The sequence below is a fragment of the Neovison vison genome, chromosome 11, assembly GCF_020171115.1.
Source record: "Neovison vison isolate M4711 chromosome 11, ASM_NN_V1, whole genome shotgun sequence".
NCBI lineage: Eukaryota > Metazoa > Chordata > Mammalia > Carnivora > Mustelidae > Neogale > Neogale vison.
Window position 1 is genome coordinate 67,524,906 of NC_058101.1, and position 13,896 is coordinate 67,538,801.

General features: G+C 56.7%; 1 protein-coding gene across 6 annotated transcripts in view; it reads left to right on the forward strand.

The window, feature by feature from the left end:
- ZFYVE28 (zinc finger FYVE-type containing 28) overlaps positions 1–13,896 on the forward strand; it is a 108,424-nt gene that overhangs the window by 45,725 nt on the left and 48,803 nt on the right. For all 6 annotated transcript variants that reach the window (XR_006386745.1, XM_044267920.1, XM_044267922.1 and 3 more), the window contains exon 2: positions 8,743–8,883. Coding sequence is in view for 5 of the 6 variants with exons in the window: in XM_044267920.1 (XP_044123855.1) it covers positions 8,743–8,883 (141 nt within the window). In the remaining variant the exon portion in view is untranslated. The remainder of the gene's footprint in view (positions 1–8,742; positions 8,884–13,896) is intronic.

Below are 13,896 nucleotides of genomic sequence, written 5' to 3' on the forward strand. Positions count from 1 at the left end.
CTCTTGCTGTGGGTTCTTGCTGCCTCCTGGGTTATTGAGGTTCCCCACCAGGCTCTGTTGGCTGGAGGTGGTGTGTGGTCAGCTGTTTCCGGAAGGCACTGTCCAGTGGAAAGCTTAGGCTGCTCTCAGGGGACGGTGCTGTCAGGAGTGATGTCATTGCATGCCTTATTTTTTTTTATCACCCTGGACAGCTTCCACTCCGTTGCTTTCCTGATAGTGATGTCGCCTGATGACTCCTCCCTGAGTGTCTGCTATGCCCCAGGTACTGGCCAGGTACTCTGTGTGCTTTAAGCCCATTTTGTAAATGACAAACTGAGACACAGGTGCCCACGGTCACCACCCAGTAAGTGAGTGAGCTCCCTTTGAACCTGCAGCCCACCCTCGACCTGAGCCCAGCACATTGCTTCTAAATTCTGTGCCCAGCTGGTTCATCTTGCCATCTCAGGCACACACTCCTCCCCATGCCACTGGGGGTCCTTGGATTTCTCCAAACCATGATCAGAACAGCCTGTCTCTGTCACTATACCATAAACTATTTATTGATGTGAGTCATCAGTCCTTCCTGGGCAAGCATTTGGCCTTGTTCTGCTGTAAAGTGCTGTGTCCTCGAGACAGCACGGTTCATGGTGGCCTGGCTGGTCCCCACACCACTGGGGACAGGCCATCTGTGGCTCGGGTCAGGCTGCAGGTGCATATGGGGCTGGCCCTGGGTGGGGTGGTTCCCGGGATCCAGCAGTAATTTTCGGGCTGCAGCCGGGGATGGGGCCAGCCTCTTCGTGTGGATGGAAGCTCCCTGGGCATTCAGAGTTGTCATGTGGTGTCCGTATAAGTGGGCCCACCGTGGGCACGGAGCCTGGACCCTGAGCCACCGACTTGACCCCAGTGGGACCCACCAACTTTCTATCAGGGCCACTCGGTGGATGCCCAGATGGCAGCTCTGTGTGACTCTTGCCCTTAACACCCAGCAGGAGCCAGCAGGGAAACTGAGTTACAGGAAAAGGCCATTCTTTGTCAGAGAGGTGGGAGAGAGGTGGACTGTCTCTTGGATACGTGGTCCTGGGTGGACCTGTATACCTCTTTAAGCCTAAATTCTCCCCTGTGCAGATTGGGGAACAGCCCTCACTTGCTCTTAGGGCTGTTGGGTTATGGAAATTAGGTAATGTATGTGAACTCTCCATGGTTTCCTCTGTGATTCCTCTGCACCGAGCTCTGCCCACCAGGACCTAAAACCTCTGGAGCCTTGCCAGTCTCCTCAAGTCCCTGCAGAAGCAGCTGGCCCCCTGGGGGGCTCCTGTGGCAGGGGGCCACAGGGATGGTGATGTGCCCAGGGCTCAGCTCTGCACCTGATCCTGATGGCCACAGGGAGGGAAGGGTCCTGAGTCCTGAGAGGGAGTGGAGTGGGAGGGGCCACCAGCAGGAGTTGTTGCCCTTGGTGGGGGGCTGGGAGGGTGGGGGCAGGTCAAAGCCCCTGACAGTCCCTCCTGGTGACTGGGCTGGCTGTCTGCACACACACACCCCCCACTGGGAGACAGCCAGCAGGTAAGTGGGAATGGGCACAGGAGTAACCGGCCACCTGGCATGGGGGGGCCAGAGGGCAGGGCCACTGCCATTTGACAGCAGGAGCGCCTACCTGTTTGGGGCACCAGAGCTGCGGAAGGACAGCAATGTCTGGGGCCTGGCCTTCCCCGGGTATACTGCGATGGAGGCAGGGCCAACTTTGGGGCCATGGGTCATGGCTGCCAGTCAGCCAGACCTTGGTGGGGCCAGAGGGTGAAGATTAGCAGGGGGCCAGGGTCCATGTTTGGAGGCAGGGAGGGGTTTTGGACCTGGTGACTGTAGTCAGTGGGTTTCCTTAACAGTCCACTGTGCCCGGATCCTGCAGATCAGCTGGCTGAGTGTGTGTGGGGGACCACCGGGGAGGAGCAGTCAGATTTAGCATGCTGCCCCTGGGCTTTTGTCTGGTTTCTCTGAAGCATCCTTGGATCTGTGGGTTCCAGTGGGGAGTCCAAGGCTTTACTGGAAAGCTGGCCAAAGAGAGGCCCAGGGCTGTGCTGGCCCGAGGCCCCAGCCCTCACCCCTGAGCAGCCTGGGCTCAGTCCAGTCAGAGCCAACCTGGGGTCTGCTGAGGTCTGGAAGGCTCTCTTCTGCTGAGTATTGGGATGGTCGGGGCACGTGGGGTGGTGTGTCTTAGGAGCCAGTGTTTGGAGACTAGCTTACATCCTGGGACAGCTGCCAGGGAGGGTGGAGGGTGGTAGGCAGGGCCTGGGACTCCCCACACCATAGCTGGGCTGTGCTCCATCACTGGGCTTACACTAGGGGGTGCGGAGAGCTGCCCTTTTCTGGTCTGGCCAGGCCACCTGTCCTGCCATCTGTCCTGCCCACCTGTCTGGCCATCTGCCTCCTCCTCTTTTCCTCTCCATTGTGCAGCGTGGCTGAGGCAGGGGGGCTGCTGCTCTGGATTGAACAGGGGGCGTCCCTGTAAGGCCCTCCCTCTGCAGTGCTTACCTCTTACTTGGGAAGCAAAGTGTATGAATGGGATGGGAGCCCGCACCACAACTTACCCCTGCCTCCTCTTTCCCATAAGGCTGCTGGAGGGTCCTTAGTATGAGTGACTTTGGGCTCCATCCTGTCTAGCAGGGCGACCTTGGCTATTCCTTTTCCTCAGGAGCTTCAGTGTCTCCATGTGGGTGCTCTGCAGGGAACTGGGGGCTCCCGCCCCTCAGGGGAAGCTCCCAGTTCATGTGTTCTGCTCTAGCCCAGCCAGCCAGCCTGGAACCCGCTGGGATGCGCTCCAGCATCATGGGGCAGCTCAGCAGGGCACATGAAACAGAGCGGATCTCTCCTGTGGCCCGTATCCCCTGCCACAATGCAGAGCAGGTTTTTGAATGAATAAATCATTTCATCAATTTTATAAAATTAGTTCTGAATTATTTTTTCAAGGTTTTTTATTTCTTTATTTGACAGCGCACACAAGCAAAGGGAGCAGCAGGCAGAGAGAGAGGGAACAGGGAACCCGATAAGGGGCTTGATCCCAGGACCCCAGATTGTGACCTGAGCTGAAGGCAGACGCTTCACCACCTGAGCCCCCCAGGCACCCCTCTGAATTAGTTTTTGCACTTTGACTTAGTACTTCTTTGTTGTTGTGTGTTTTCTGTTAGTGGTCACCTGACCTCCAAAGCCAGATGTTTCCTCCGTGAGCTTAGTTTTGTCTCCTTGCAACTGCAAAGACCTTCACCGCCCTGAATTGATTTTGAGAAAACATTGACACAGTACGCCAAAAAGGACATTCCCACCAAGTTCTAGAATTACTCTCTTACCATTCTTATTCCAAAATAGGGTGAGTTCTTCTTATTTATACTGATTGGTTCTCTTTGGTGTGGACATTTTCCTTAGGGACATTTAAAAGCTTAATTTAAAATTGAATTTTAAGATAAATTTAAAAATGAATTTTGAAATTTTAAAATCAGAGAGAAAGACAACTTGTCATGTCCCCAGACGCAAATGGAATTTTGTAACTTGTGTTCATTCATTTCCTGGGACCCTCCCCCGCCCAGCCCACCCCACAGCCTGGAGCGTTTGTCTCCCGCAGCACCTGGCAGACTGCTGACCCTTCGTGGGCGATACCAGAGGGGGCGGGAGCAGGAGCCCAGGGAGTGGCTAAAATTTCCAAGTAGCATAGACGTTTCTAGTTTCAGTGATATAAAGACAAGCACTAACTGTAAACCATTTTTCTGAATTCTCTTACTCTGTTGCATGTGTGTATGTTCACAGTTCTCTTTTAGCTGAGGGACAATACCTCCGTAGGTCTGGTTTTAAGGTCTGTAATTCACTGAAATGCAGTTCCCAGGCAGCCGATTCTGTACACTTGCCGGGTGCTGGGGGCAGGGAAAGCGTGGTCCTGAGGAGGCTTTTGCCTGTGCAGCTCTGGGGTGCACCCAGGGCTAGGTGTTGCTGTTCACTTTTCCTGTGCCTTTCCATGCACGTACACACACATGCACGGACACACGCCTCACATGGACGCATGTGGTACTTGTCACTTGCTCCAGAACATACAGCAAGGTGTGTGTGCGCGTGCCTGCGTGTGTGTGTGTGTGTGCACATATGAGCTGGAGCCACGAGGGAGACCCTCTTGACGCTCAGCCCCCTCCTGTGGGAGGGGACGGCCAGGTCAAGGCTGTGTGAAGGGCAGAGCTTTGTCTTCCATGCCCGCTGACCCCCGGCCACCACCAGGCCTTCCTGGGCCTGCGGTTGTTGCTGCCACTGCTTGCCAGCCTAGAGCGGAGAGGGTATTTGGACTTGAGGTCTGCTTATTTGGTGTGCGTATTTGAAATTGAGGTCTGCTTATATGTGGTGAAGTTTTTGCTGCCAGGGCAAAGGCTGATTCAGAGTTATTGTCTGGGCAGTTTTGGGCCCGGAACCCTGCATCGTGCCCTCTTTTCAGAGCAGAGACTTGCTTCCTGGCGGTGTCCTTACCCAGTGCCCTCAGTTAGTCCCGGCCTGGGTGCTGAGCCAGCCAGTATCTCATCGGCGAGCAGTGGTGGACTGGATGCCGCAGGAGCAGATGTGGGGAGGGCTTTTATCCCCGGCCCTGGTGTGTGTTGCCCGGGAGGGTTCCAGGCCAGCGCCGTAGGAGGTGTACCTGCTTTGCCCCTGCTCTCCCCGCCCTCCCACCCCCACTGCTGTGAGGGGAGCTCCTGGGTGTGGGTCCAGAAGGAAGCCCGTGGTCTGTGGCGACTGGGTTCCCGAGCAGGGTGTCAGGGGCCTAGGCTTACTGCCAGCAGAGTCTGGCCTATGTCACTGGCCAGCGGTGACCTCAGCCCCTTGCCACAGCCCCTCTCCAAGGAGGGATGGCCCCTGTGTGTCTGGTAATAAGGTGCTATTTGAGCCATTTTCCTATTTCCCTGGGACAATGCTTGTGGTACCCAGTGCGGCCCGGAGGGAAGCTGGCAGCCCGGTTACCATTCTGGAGCCTCTGTTCTTCTCCTCCTCTTCCTTCTTCTTCTTCAAGTTTCAGGGTGGAATTTAGTGATCAATCAATTGCACACCCATGCTCATCACCTCATGTGCCCTCCTTATTGCCCCTCATCCAGTTATCCCATCCCCTCACTCCCTCCCCTCCAGCAGCCCTCAGTTTGTTTCCTATAGTTGAGAGTCTATTATGGCTTGTCTCCCTCTCTGATTTCCTTTTTTTCTGTTTTTCCCTTCTTTCCCCTGTGATCCTGTTTTGTTCTTAAATTCCACATATGAGTGAGATCACATGGTCTTTGTCTTTCCCTGGCTGACTTATTTCACTCAGCTTAATACCAGGGATGCCTCTGAGAAGCAGAGAGCAAGGCCTCAGGGCCTCATCTGAAGGTCAGTGGCCTGCAGTCAATGGCCCTGAGGCTACCCCACCCCCTGCCCGCCAGCACCACCACTGCCCCTCCCTGGGACTCCCCACCCTTGGGAGACGGGCTGAGAGATGTTTTTGAACATCAGTGGAACAGGAAAGAGGCAAAAGGTATTGCCCAGCCCCCAACCCCAGTCCTGTCCCTGGTTGATCATAGAGGGGAGACTGGTTACTCTCCTAGGTGTGCCAGGAACCAGGGCAATCAGCTGAGCCCATCGAGGGGCTGCACTGGCTCCCGGGACCAGAGAGGGCATGAGAAGGGGGCACGCTATTTGTTGGTGGGGGGATCTGGGTCTGTCTTATCTCAGGCTGTGCCCTGAGCCCAGCATGCCTGGCCGAGTGCTGGGTAAGTGGCTGGAAGAGCAGGCGCTTCCCTCCGAGACCAGTCCTCCCTGGCCCTGCCTGGGTCACCTGTCCACCTCCGGGGCCAGTCAGCGCGCTGGGCACCCCGCTCCGTGGGTCTGTCTGCCACATCGGGGGGCTCCTCCCTGGGCCAGCCTCAAGAGCTGACTGAGTCAGGCCCTGGAGGACCCAGGCCCCTGAGGCGGGAAAAGCCTCTGTGGATGGCCACGCACAGGGGAGGGGCAAAATGCCAGGGCCAAGGGCAGAACCTGCGGTGGGAAGAAAAGGGCAACCAAAAATTAGGAAAATAAGTTATCCTACGTTTAACAAGATTAGGTTATAAACACAACCATGTGGTAGCTCCTGGGTCACCTGAGCAGTGTACATCCACGTGATTTTTTTCCAGCAAATTTGGGCACCTGTGTGATTTGGTGTCTTTCCTTCTTTGTTTTTCTCTGTATGGTCATGAAGAACGCCACTTATAAAAATACCTTCATGGGATCCATCACTTTTACTGTGGGTTTCTCCTAATCCTGGAAACTCAGATCAAAGGGAAGAGGCCATGCCTGCCTGAGACCAGAGGGAGCAAGAGCAGGCTGACCTGTGAGGGAGCAGCTGGTGTGAGGGGGCTGGTGTGTGAGGGGAGCAGGCAGGTGTAGAGAACAGGTTGGTGTGTAAGGGAGCAGACAGGTGTGAGGGGAGCAGGTGGGTGTGAAGGAGGAGGCTGGTGTGTGAGGGAACCAGGTTGTGTGTGAGGGGAACATGCGGGTGTGTGAGAGGAGGAGGCTGCTGTGAGGGGAGCAGGCAGGGGTGTGAGGGGAGCAGGTGAGTGTGTGAGGGGAACAGGTGGGTGTAAGGGGAACAGACAGGTGTGTGGAGGTGGGGGCTGGTGTGTGAAGGGTGGGGCAGGTGTGTGGGAACAGGCTGGTGTGAGGTGAGTGGGCTGGTATGTGAGGGGAGCAAGCCAGTGTGTGAGGGGAGCAGGTGGTATGTGAGATGAGTGGGTTGGTGTGTGAGGGAAGCAGGCAGGTGTGTGAGAGAGCAGGCCAGTGTGTGAGGGGAGCAGGCAGGCATGTGAGGGGAACAGGGAGGCCTGAGGGGAGTGGGTTGCTGTGTGAGGGAAGGGCGGGTGTGAGGGGCGTGTGTGGGAGAGTGGGCTGGTGTATAAGGGGAGCAGGTGGTGTGTGAGGGGGAGCAGGTGGGTGTGAGGGGAGTGGCCGGTATGTGGAGGGAGTGGGCTGGTGTAAAGGAGAGGGTGCATGTGAGGAGAGTGGGCTGGTGTCTGAGGGGAGCAGGTAGGTGTGAGGGGAGCAGGCAGGTATAAGGGAGCAGGCTGGTGTATGAGGGGAGTGGGCAGGTGTGAAGGAGAGGGCACATGTGAGGAGAGCGGGCTAGCGTCTGAGGGGAGCAGGCAGATAGGAGGGAGTGGGCTGTTGTGTGAGGGGAGTGAGCAAGTGTGGGGGGGGTGGGCAGGTATGTGAAGGGAGTGGGCAGATGTGAGGAGAGAGGGCTGGTGTGTGAGTGGAGCAGGCAGGTGTAAGGGAGCAGGCTAGTGTGTGAAGGGTGCAGCAGGTGTGAATGAGCAGCCAGGTGTGAGGGGAGGAGGCTGATGTGAGGGGAATGGGCTGGTGTGTGGAGGGGAGCAGGCTGGTGTGTGAGGAGAACAGGTGGTGAGGGGAACATGCGGGTGTGTGAGGGGAGCAGGCTGGTGTATGGAGTGAGTGGGCTATTGTGTGAGGGGACCAGGCAGGTATGTGGAGGGAGGGGGCTGCTGTATGAGGGAGGGGATGGATGGGTGAGGGAACAGGCTTCTGTGTGAGGGAGCAGGCTGGTGTGAGGTGAGTGGGCTGGTATGTGAGGGGAGCAAGCCAGTGTGTGACAGGAACAGTGGGGCATGAGGGGAGTGGGCGGCTGTGTGAGGGGAGCCAGTGGGTGTGAGGAGGGAGGGGGCTGGTATGTATGAGGGGAGTGGGCAGGTGTGAGGGAGAGGGTGCATGTGAGGAGAGTGGGCTGGTGTGAGGGGAGCTGGTGGGTATGTGAGGGGAACAGGTGGTATGTGAAGGGAGCAGGCAGGTGTGTGAGGGGAGCAAGTGGGTGTGAGGGGAGTGGGCTGGAGTGTGAGGGGAGTGTTCTGGTGTGTGAGGGGAGTGGGCAGGCATGAGAGAGAAGGCACAGGTGAGGAAGTGGACTGGTGTGAGGGGAGCAGATGGGTGTGTGAGGGGAAGAGATGGTATGTGAAGGGAGTGGGCTGGAGTGTGGGGGAAGTGGGCTGGTGTGTGAGGAGTAGGTGGGTATGAGGGGAGCAGGCAGGTAGGAGGGAGTGGGCTGGTGTGTGAGGGGAGCGGGCAGGTGTGAGGGAAGTGGGCTGGTGTGTGAGGAGTATGTGGGTGTGAAAGTAGAAGGCAGGTAGGAGAGAGTGGGTTGGTGTATGAGGGGAGTGGCGGGTGGGGCGGGAGCACACCAGGGAGTGGAGTCAGGTCAGTCGACAGTCCAGTAAGGGGAGCAGGGAACCAGGGTTTTGCTCGAAGTGGGGTGGGAGGCGAGCCCCTGAGGAAGGGGCTTCCTGCCACAGAGCACTGGCATTTTCTGGTGTTATGGGAACCGGGCTGAAGTCCTAGAAGATTCTAGAGGGTAGAACAGGTAAGCAACCATTGATGGGTTTTCATTAGAGGCAGTTGTGCTGTGTTGGTCTGGGCCAACAATAAGCAGTTTGCATCCCCCCGGACATCTGTCGTGTCCTTTCAGGGATGCAAACTGCTTATTCAGAGCTGATCCCATTATGCCCCTGCCACCTGGACCCCGCTTGGGCCCCGCTGTCCCTAAGCCCCGCATCTGAGTCTTCCCAGCATTGGGAGATTCTGCTGGGATATTGGGCTTCCCTACAGAGGGGCTGTCCCCTGGGCCCTGCCGCCAGGGTGGCCTGCTGAGAAGTTGGGGTGGTTCAGGCCGGGTGTGGGGCTCCTTGTGAGGGCTGAGGCTCCCATTGATGCCCATGCCGCTGTCCCCCACAGAGGTCGGACCCGCAGCTGCTCGCCCAGTTCTACTATGCGGACGAGGAGCTGAACCAGGTGGCCGCTGAGCTGGACAGTCTGGACGGGCGGAAGGACCCCCAGCGGTGCACACTGCTTGTCAGCCAGTTCCGCTCTTGCCAGGTGAGTGCGCCTGGGCCCACAGGGCCTGTTGCAGGGGGACCGAGGCTTTGTCACCAGCTCACGTGCAGTGAGCACACCTGGGGATGGTGCCAGGCAACCCTGGGTCCAGCTACACCCAAGCTGTGTGGAGAGCCAGGCGATGAGCGCAGCTGGCACAGGGCACCTCGCAGGCAGATATTGGGAATGCAGGATGAGCGAGAGCCAGCAGGGTCTCGGCCGGGGTGCTGCTTGCACAGGACCGGGCTGGGCTGTGGGGGTCCCATGTAGAGATGGGGTTTGGGGTCTCGGGGGGTTGCACGGTGGCAGCCCTGGAAATGATGCTAGAAATGTCTTCCCAGTTGAGCCTATGACCCGTGTGAGAGCCTAAGGCGTGATGTGGTTTTGTCAAGGGACAGTCAATGCCTTTCACAAAGTTCCGGAATGTCTTGGTGTATTCTACCCACAAGTGTGGCCTGGGAGAGGAACTGGGGTTGTGCTTTCCAGATCACAAGGAACTTGGGATGCCATGGGGAGGGAGGCCGCAGAAGCCAGCACCCCACTGTGGGTTTTAAGCTGTGGGAGTCAGACAGGGATTTTGGTGGGAGGAGCAGTTCCTAGCTGGCCTTAGGATGACCAGGAGACCCTCCCCACTTCTGGGGCACTGGAGGGGCCAGAAGGGTCTCTGGACTTGCCAGGCCATCTCCCTTTCCCACCAGAGGATCTCATTCCTTGTGCTTGCAACATACTGATCTTGCAGCTGGAAGACCTCCTTCCAGCATCCCCACCTGTGCCCCTGCCTGTGCCTCCACTCCTGTCTATGCCCCCACCTGCCTGCCCCTGCCTGTGCCCCCCACCCCTGCCTTCCCCCGCCTGCACCCTTGCCTTCCCAGCCTCCCACCCCATGCCCCTGCCCGCGCCCCGCCTGCCCCACCGCAGCTCTGTGCCCCCTGCAGTGGACTGGCCAGTTCACAGGCTGATGTAATTGCAGGTTATGCAAACTGGGTGCTTCGTGGATCCTCAACTGAGCACAAACCGGAGAGGAAAACTGCTCTGGAATTAGGCGTGGACAAGGCAACTCTAAGGGGGTCGAGAAACAAATCCCAAAAAGCTAGAAGGATCTTGCACAGGCATCTTTAATTTCTCACTGCTTTCTTAACACTCCTGTGTCAGGGTCCCGGGACCAGCCCAGGTCCGCTGACTCCCTAGGAGGACACAGGGACATAGCAGGTAGTCGTGCTCATGGCCAGGGGTTTATCCTGATGAATACAAACCAGGCAAAATAAGCGAAGGGAACAGGTACAGGGTGGGGGGCTTTGGGAGACGAAGTTCAGAGGAAACAGGCGCCAGCTGCCAGCATCCTCTCCCAGGCAGTCAGGTGGGACACGCTCTGTTCCCAGCAGCGCCGTGTGACAACACATGTGGGATCCCGTCTCCCGGGGAAGCTCATGAGAGACGTGGAGCAGGGCTCTCGCCCGGGCTGGTCCCACAGGCTCCTCTCCCTGGCTTAGCCCCAACCGCAGACCCCTAGGAGGAAGGGGTGTAGGGGCCGACTGCAGTGTGGGTGTGGACAGAATGGGTAGCTGGGAAGGCTCCCACAGGCCAGGAGCCCAGATCCCTGCCCAGGGCTGGCACTGCACAGTCCTCTTGGAGGACAGCACGGGCCTGCGGTGGAGCACACTCAGAAATGGTGGCCACGCATCCCGGGCCATGGAGAGTAGAGTCAGCAGGGATGCCGTCCTGTACGTGCTACAACTTTATAAACACAACTCACAGTATTTGTTTTACTGGCCCCTTCCAGGCTATGGCCTGTGTCAGGGCTCCTGGCTAGTGAATTTCTACAAAGCTCAGGCATCTCAGTTGGAAAGTGTCTTCATTTCTAACGTTTGTCTTAAAACAACACATTTTGTCTTTTCTGCTTCTGACGCCTGCTCCACGTTCTATTCCCATGGTGATGCTGGGTTGTTTCTGTGATTGCGCGTTGGTTCATTCATTCATTCATTCATTCATTCAATAGCAGTCACTTGAAGACCGTCTGCCGCTGTGCAGAGGGTGGTCAGTGCCCCAGAAGTGAGGTGGGCGTGGAGGGGGCAGGCCTCTGGGGTGCTGCTCGTACACAGGCCCGTGTGCCGTTTCGCGCAGTCTGGGGACCTGCAGTTAAGATGCGGAGCTCCGAAAGGTCAGAGGCACTGCCATCCCAGGTGGGTTACTGAGGCCAGATTTAGGGGCCCTAGGCCCCTGACATGCTGGGCACCTGTGAGTCTGTCCCAGGCAGCATGTGGCCGCCACTGCCAAGCACTGGGAGGCTGCGACTTTCTGAGCTTTGGGGCTGGTTGGCCAGCACTACCAGTGAACCTCTCCTTGTCCCACTGTTGGCTATGACTCTGGCCTTGGTGACAGATCCCTGAGTCTTCTAGTCTGAGTGTCTGGGGGCATCTCAGGGCCCCATCAGCCTAAGTACAGCCCTTGGCTGGGCCTGGGACGTCTGTGGGGAGCTTGCTTGGCGGCTCAGTCTTCCAGGTCACATGCAGGTCTCTGGCTGGCTCCCATTCTGTTCTGACTGAGGCAGCACTCCTGACTTGAGGGTGGGCCTACACTCGGGGAGCCTAGTCCTTCTGGCCTGGGAGCTTCATCTTCCACAGGGCATGGGGGTGAGTCTCCACAATGGTCCTCTGGGTGATGGCCTCACCTCTTAATTCCTGCTGGGAAGTCTGATTCCTCTCACCAGTGAGTCTTGGGGACCTCATGCACCCCAAGTCCTTGGGGTGTGGTATGTCAAACCTTACTGCCCCATAATGGGTCTTTTAGGTAGAGTGTCCAGGCATGTGCCAGGTACAGAATAGATGCTCAAAGAACAGGAGCCTCCTTTTCTCTTCTCACAAGAGTGATGCTGTGGGACGCCTGGGTGGCTCAGTTGGTTGGACGACTGCCTTTGGCTCGGGTCATGATCCTGGAGTCCTGGGATCGAGTCCCGCATCGGGCTCCCGGCTCCACGGGGAGTCTGCTTCTCCCTCTGACCTTCTCCTTGCTCATGCTCTCTCTCACTGTCTCTCTCTCAAATAAATAAATAAAATCTTAAAAGAAAAAAAAAAGAGTGATGGTTGGACGACTGCCTTCGGCTCAGGGCGTGATCCTGGAGTCCCGGGATCGAGTCCCACATCAGGCTCCCAGCTCCATGGGGAGTCTGCTTCGCGGAGTCTGCTTCGCGGAGTCTGCTTCGCTCTCTGACCTTCTCCTCGCTCATGCTCTGTCTCACTGTCTCTCTCTCTCAAATAAATAAATAAAAAATCTTTAAAAAAAAAAAAAGAGTGATGCTGTGAGAAGCACGTGGGCTGGGTTTATAAGGAGCAGCAGGAACCAGCTCTCTGCGGGTGACATGCAGGGCAAGGGGGGGGTGAGGCAGTGAGGGGCTAGGAGTCGGTGAGGTGGAGAAGGCCCGGGACCCACATAGCGGTCCCACCTTGCTGGCTCTAATCTTAGGAGTCAGAGTCCTTCATTTTCACCTAAATAACCTTTTACTTTGTGAAGATTGTGGACTGGGGCATAGTGAGTGTGTGGGTGGATTTCTGATGACATTTGCATGTCTGTGTTCTTTTTGGCTTTAGAAACCATAAAGGATTAGAAATTGCAGCTCAGGGGTGCCTGGGTGGCTCAGTGGGTTAGAGCCTCTGCCTTCGGCTCAGGTCATGCTCCCAGGGTCCTGGGATTGAGCCCCGCATCAGGCTTTCTGCTCGTCAGGGAGCCTGCTTTCCCCCGCTCTCTCTGTCTGCCTCTCTGCCTACTTGTGATCTCTGTCTGTCAAATAAGTAAATAAAATCTTAAAAAAAAAAAAAAGAAGAAAAGAAATTGCAGCTCAGTAGGATGAAATGAATCCTGGATTGTTGTGATGGGCTGAATTGTGTCCCCCCCAGATTCACACATTCAGGTCCTAACCAATCTTTAAAGACATAATTAAGGTAAAATGAGTTCAATAGCATGGGTCCTGATCCCATCTGACCAGTGTCATTGTAAGAAGAGGAGATTAGGTCCTAGAATGCAGAGGGACAATCATGTGAGGACGGGGGAGAAGACCGTCTACAAGCCCAGGAGGGCAGCCTCAGAGGGAACCCGCCTCCTTGCACCTGGGTCTCTCAACCCACCCACCTTCACCTGCTGCTCAGAACCAACCTACCTACACCTGGGTTTCAGAACCCCGCCCACCCGCACCTGCATCTCATCTTGGAACCGCCCACTTGTACAAGTGCCACTGAATCTGGCACCCCGCACCACGGTCCCGGCCTCCCGGCCTCCAGACCTGTGAGGAATACACTTGGAACTGCCAGGTGTGGTGCTGTTATGGCGGCCCCGGACACGAATGCAGCGAGATTTGAATATTGTGGTGCAGATGGGCTGAATTTGCCCTGGGTGGGATTCCGGCATCATCATAGACCTGTTTTTCCTAAGGCACACTGTAACTTTTGCCATCAAGCGAATATAATTGCAGATGTTTCAGTGAAGAATGTTAAATGGCAAAATGTGCAGATCTTGTGCCCAAGTGTAGCTAGTTGGGTCATGGTGGTCATGGAGGTGCCTTGCTGCAGGTCTGTGATGTGAACAGAGCTGCACTTGGCAAGGGACATCCTCGAACTTTCCTGTGTTGGAAGGGACCGGTGCCCACCGTGGCAGAAGGGGGTTCTTGGGGAGAGAGGCATCCCTGGTGTGCCCTGACTGCACACTCCAGCCTCCTGTCTGGTGTGCGCTACATCTGGGGGCTGGTATGACTACAAGTCTGCATTTGGGGTCCCAAGAGCTGTGCCCAGGAGGGACTGAGGCCAGGGGACCCCAGGGGGCTGGTGACCTCTTGCCAAGGCAGGGAGAGCTCCTCGCAGCTTTTTTTTTTTTTTTAAGATTTTATTTATTTGGCAGAGAGAGAGAGAGAGAGAGAGAGAGAGAGATCACAAGTAGGCAGAGAGGCAGTCAGAGAGAGAGGGGGAACCAGGCTCCCTGCTGAGCACAGAGCCCGATGTGGGGCTTGATCCCAGGACCCTGAGATCATGA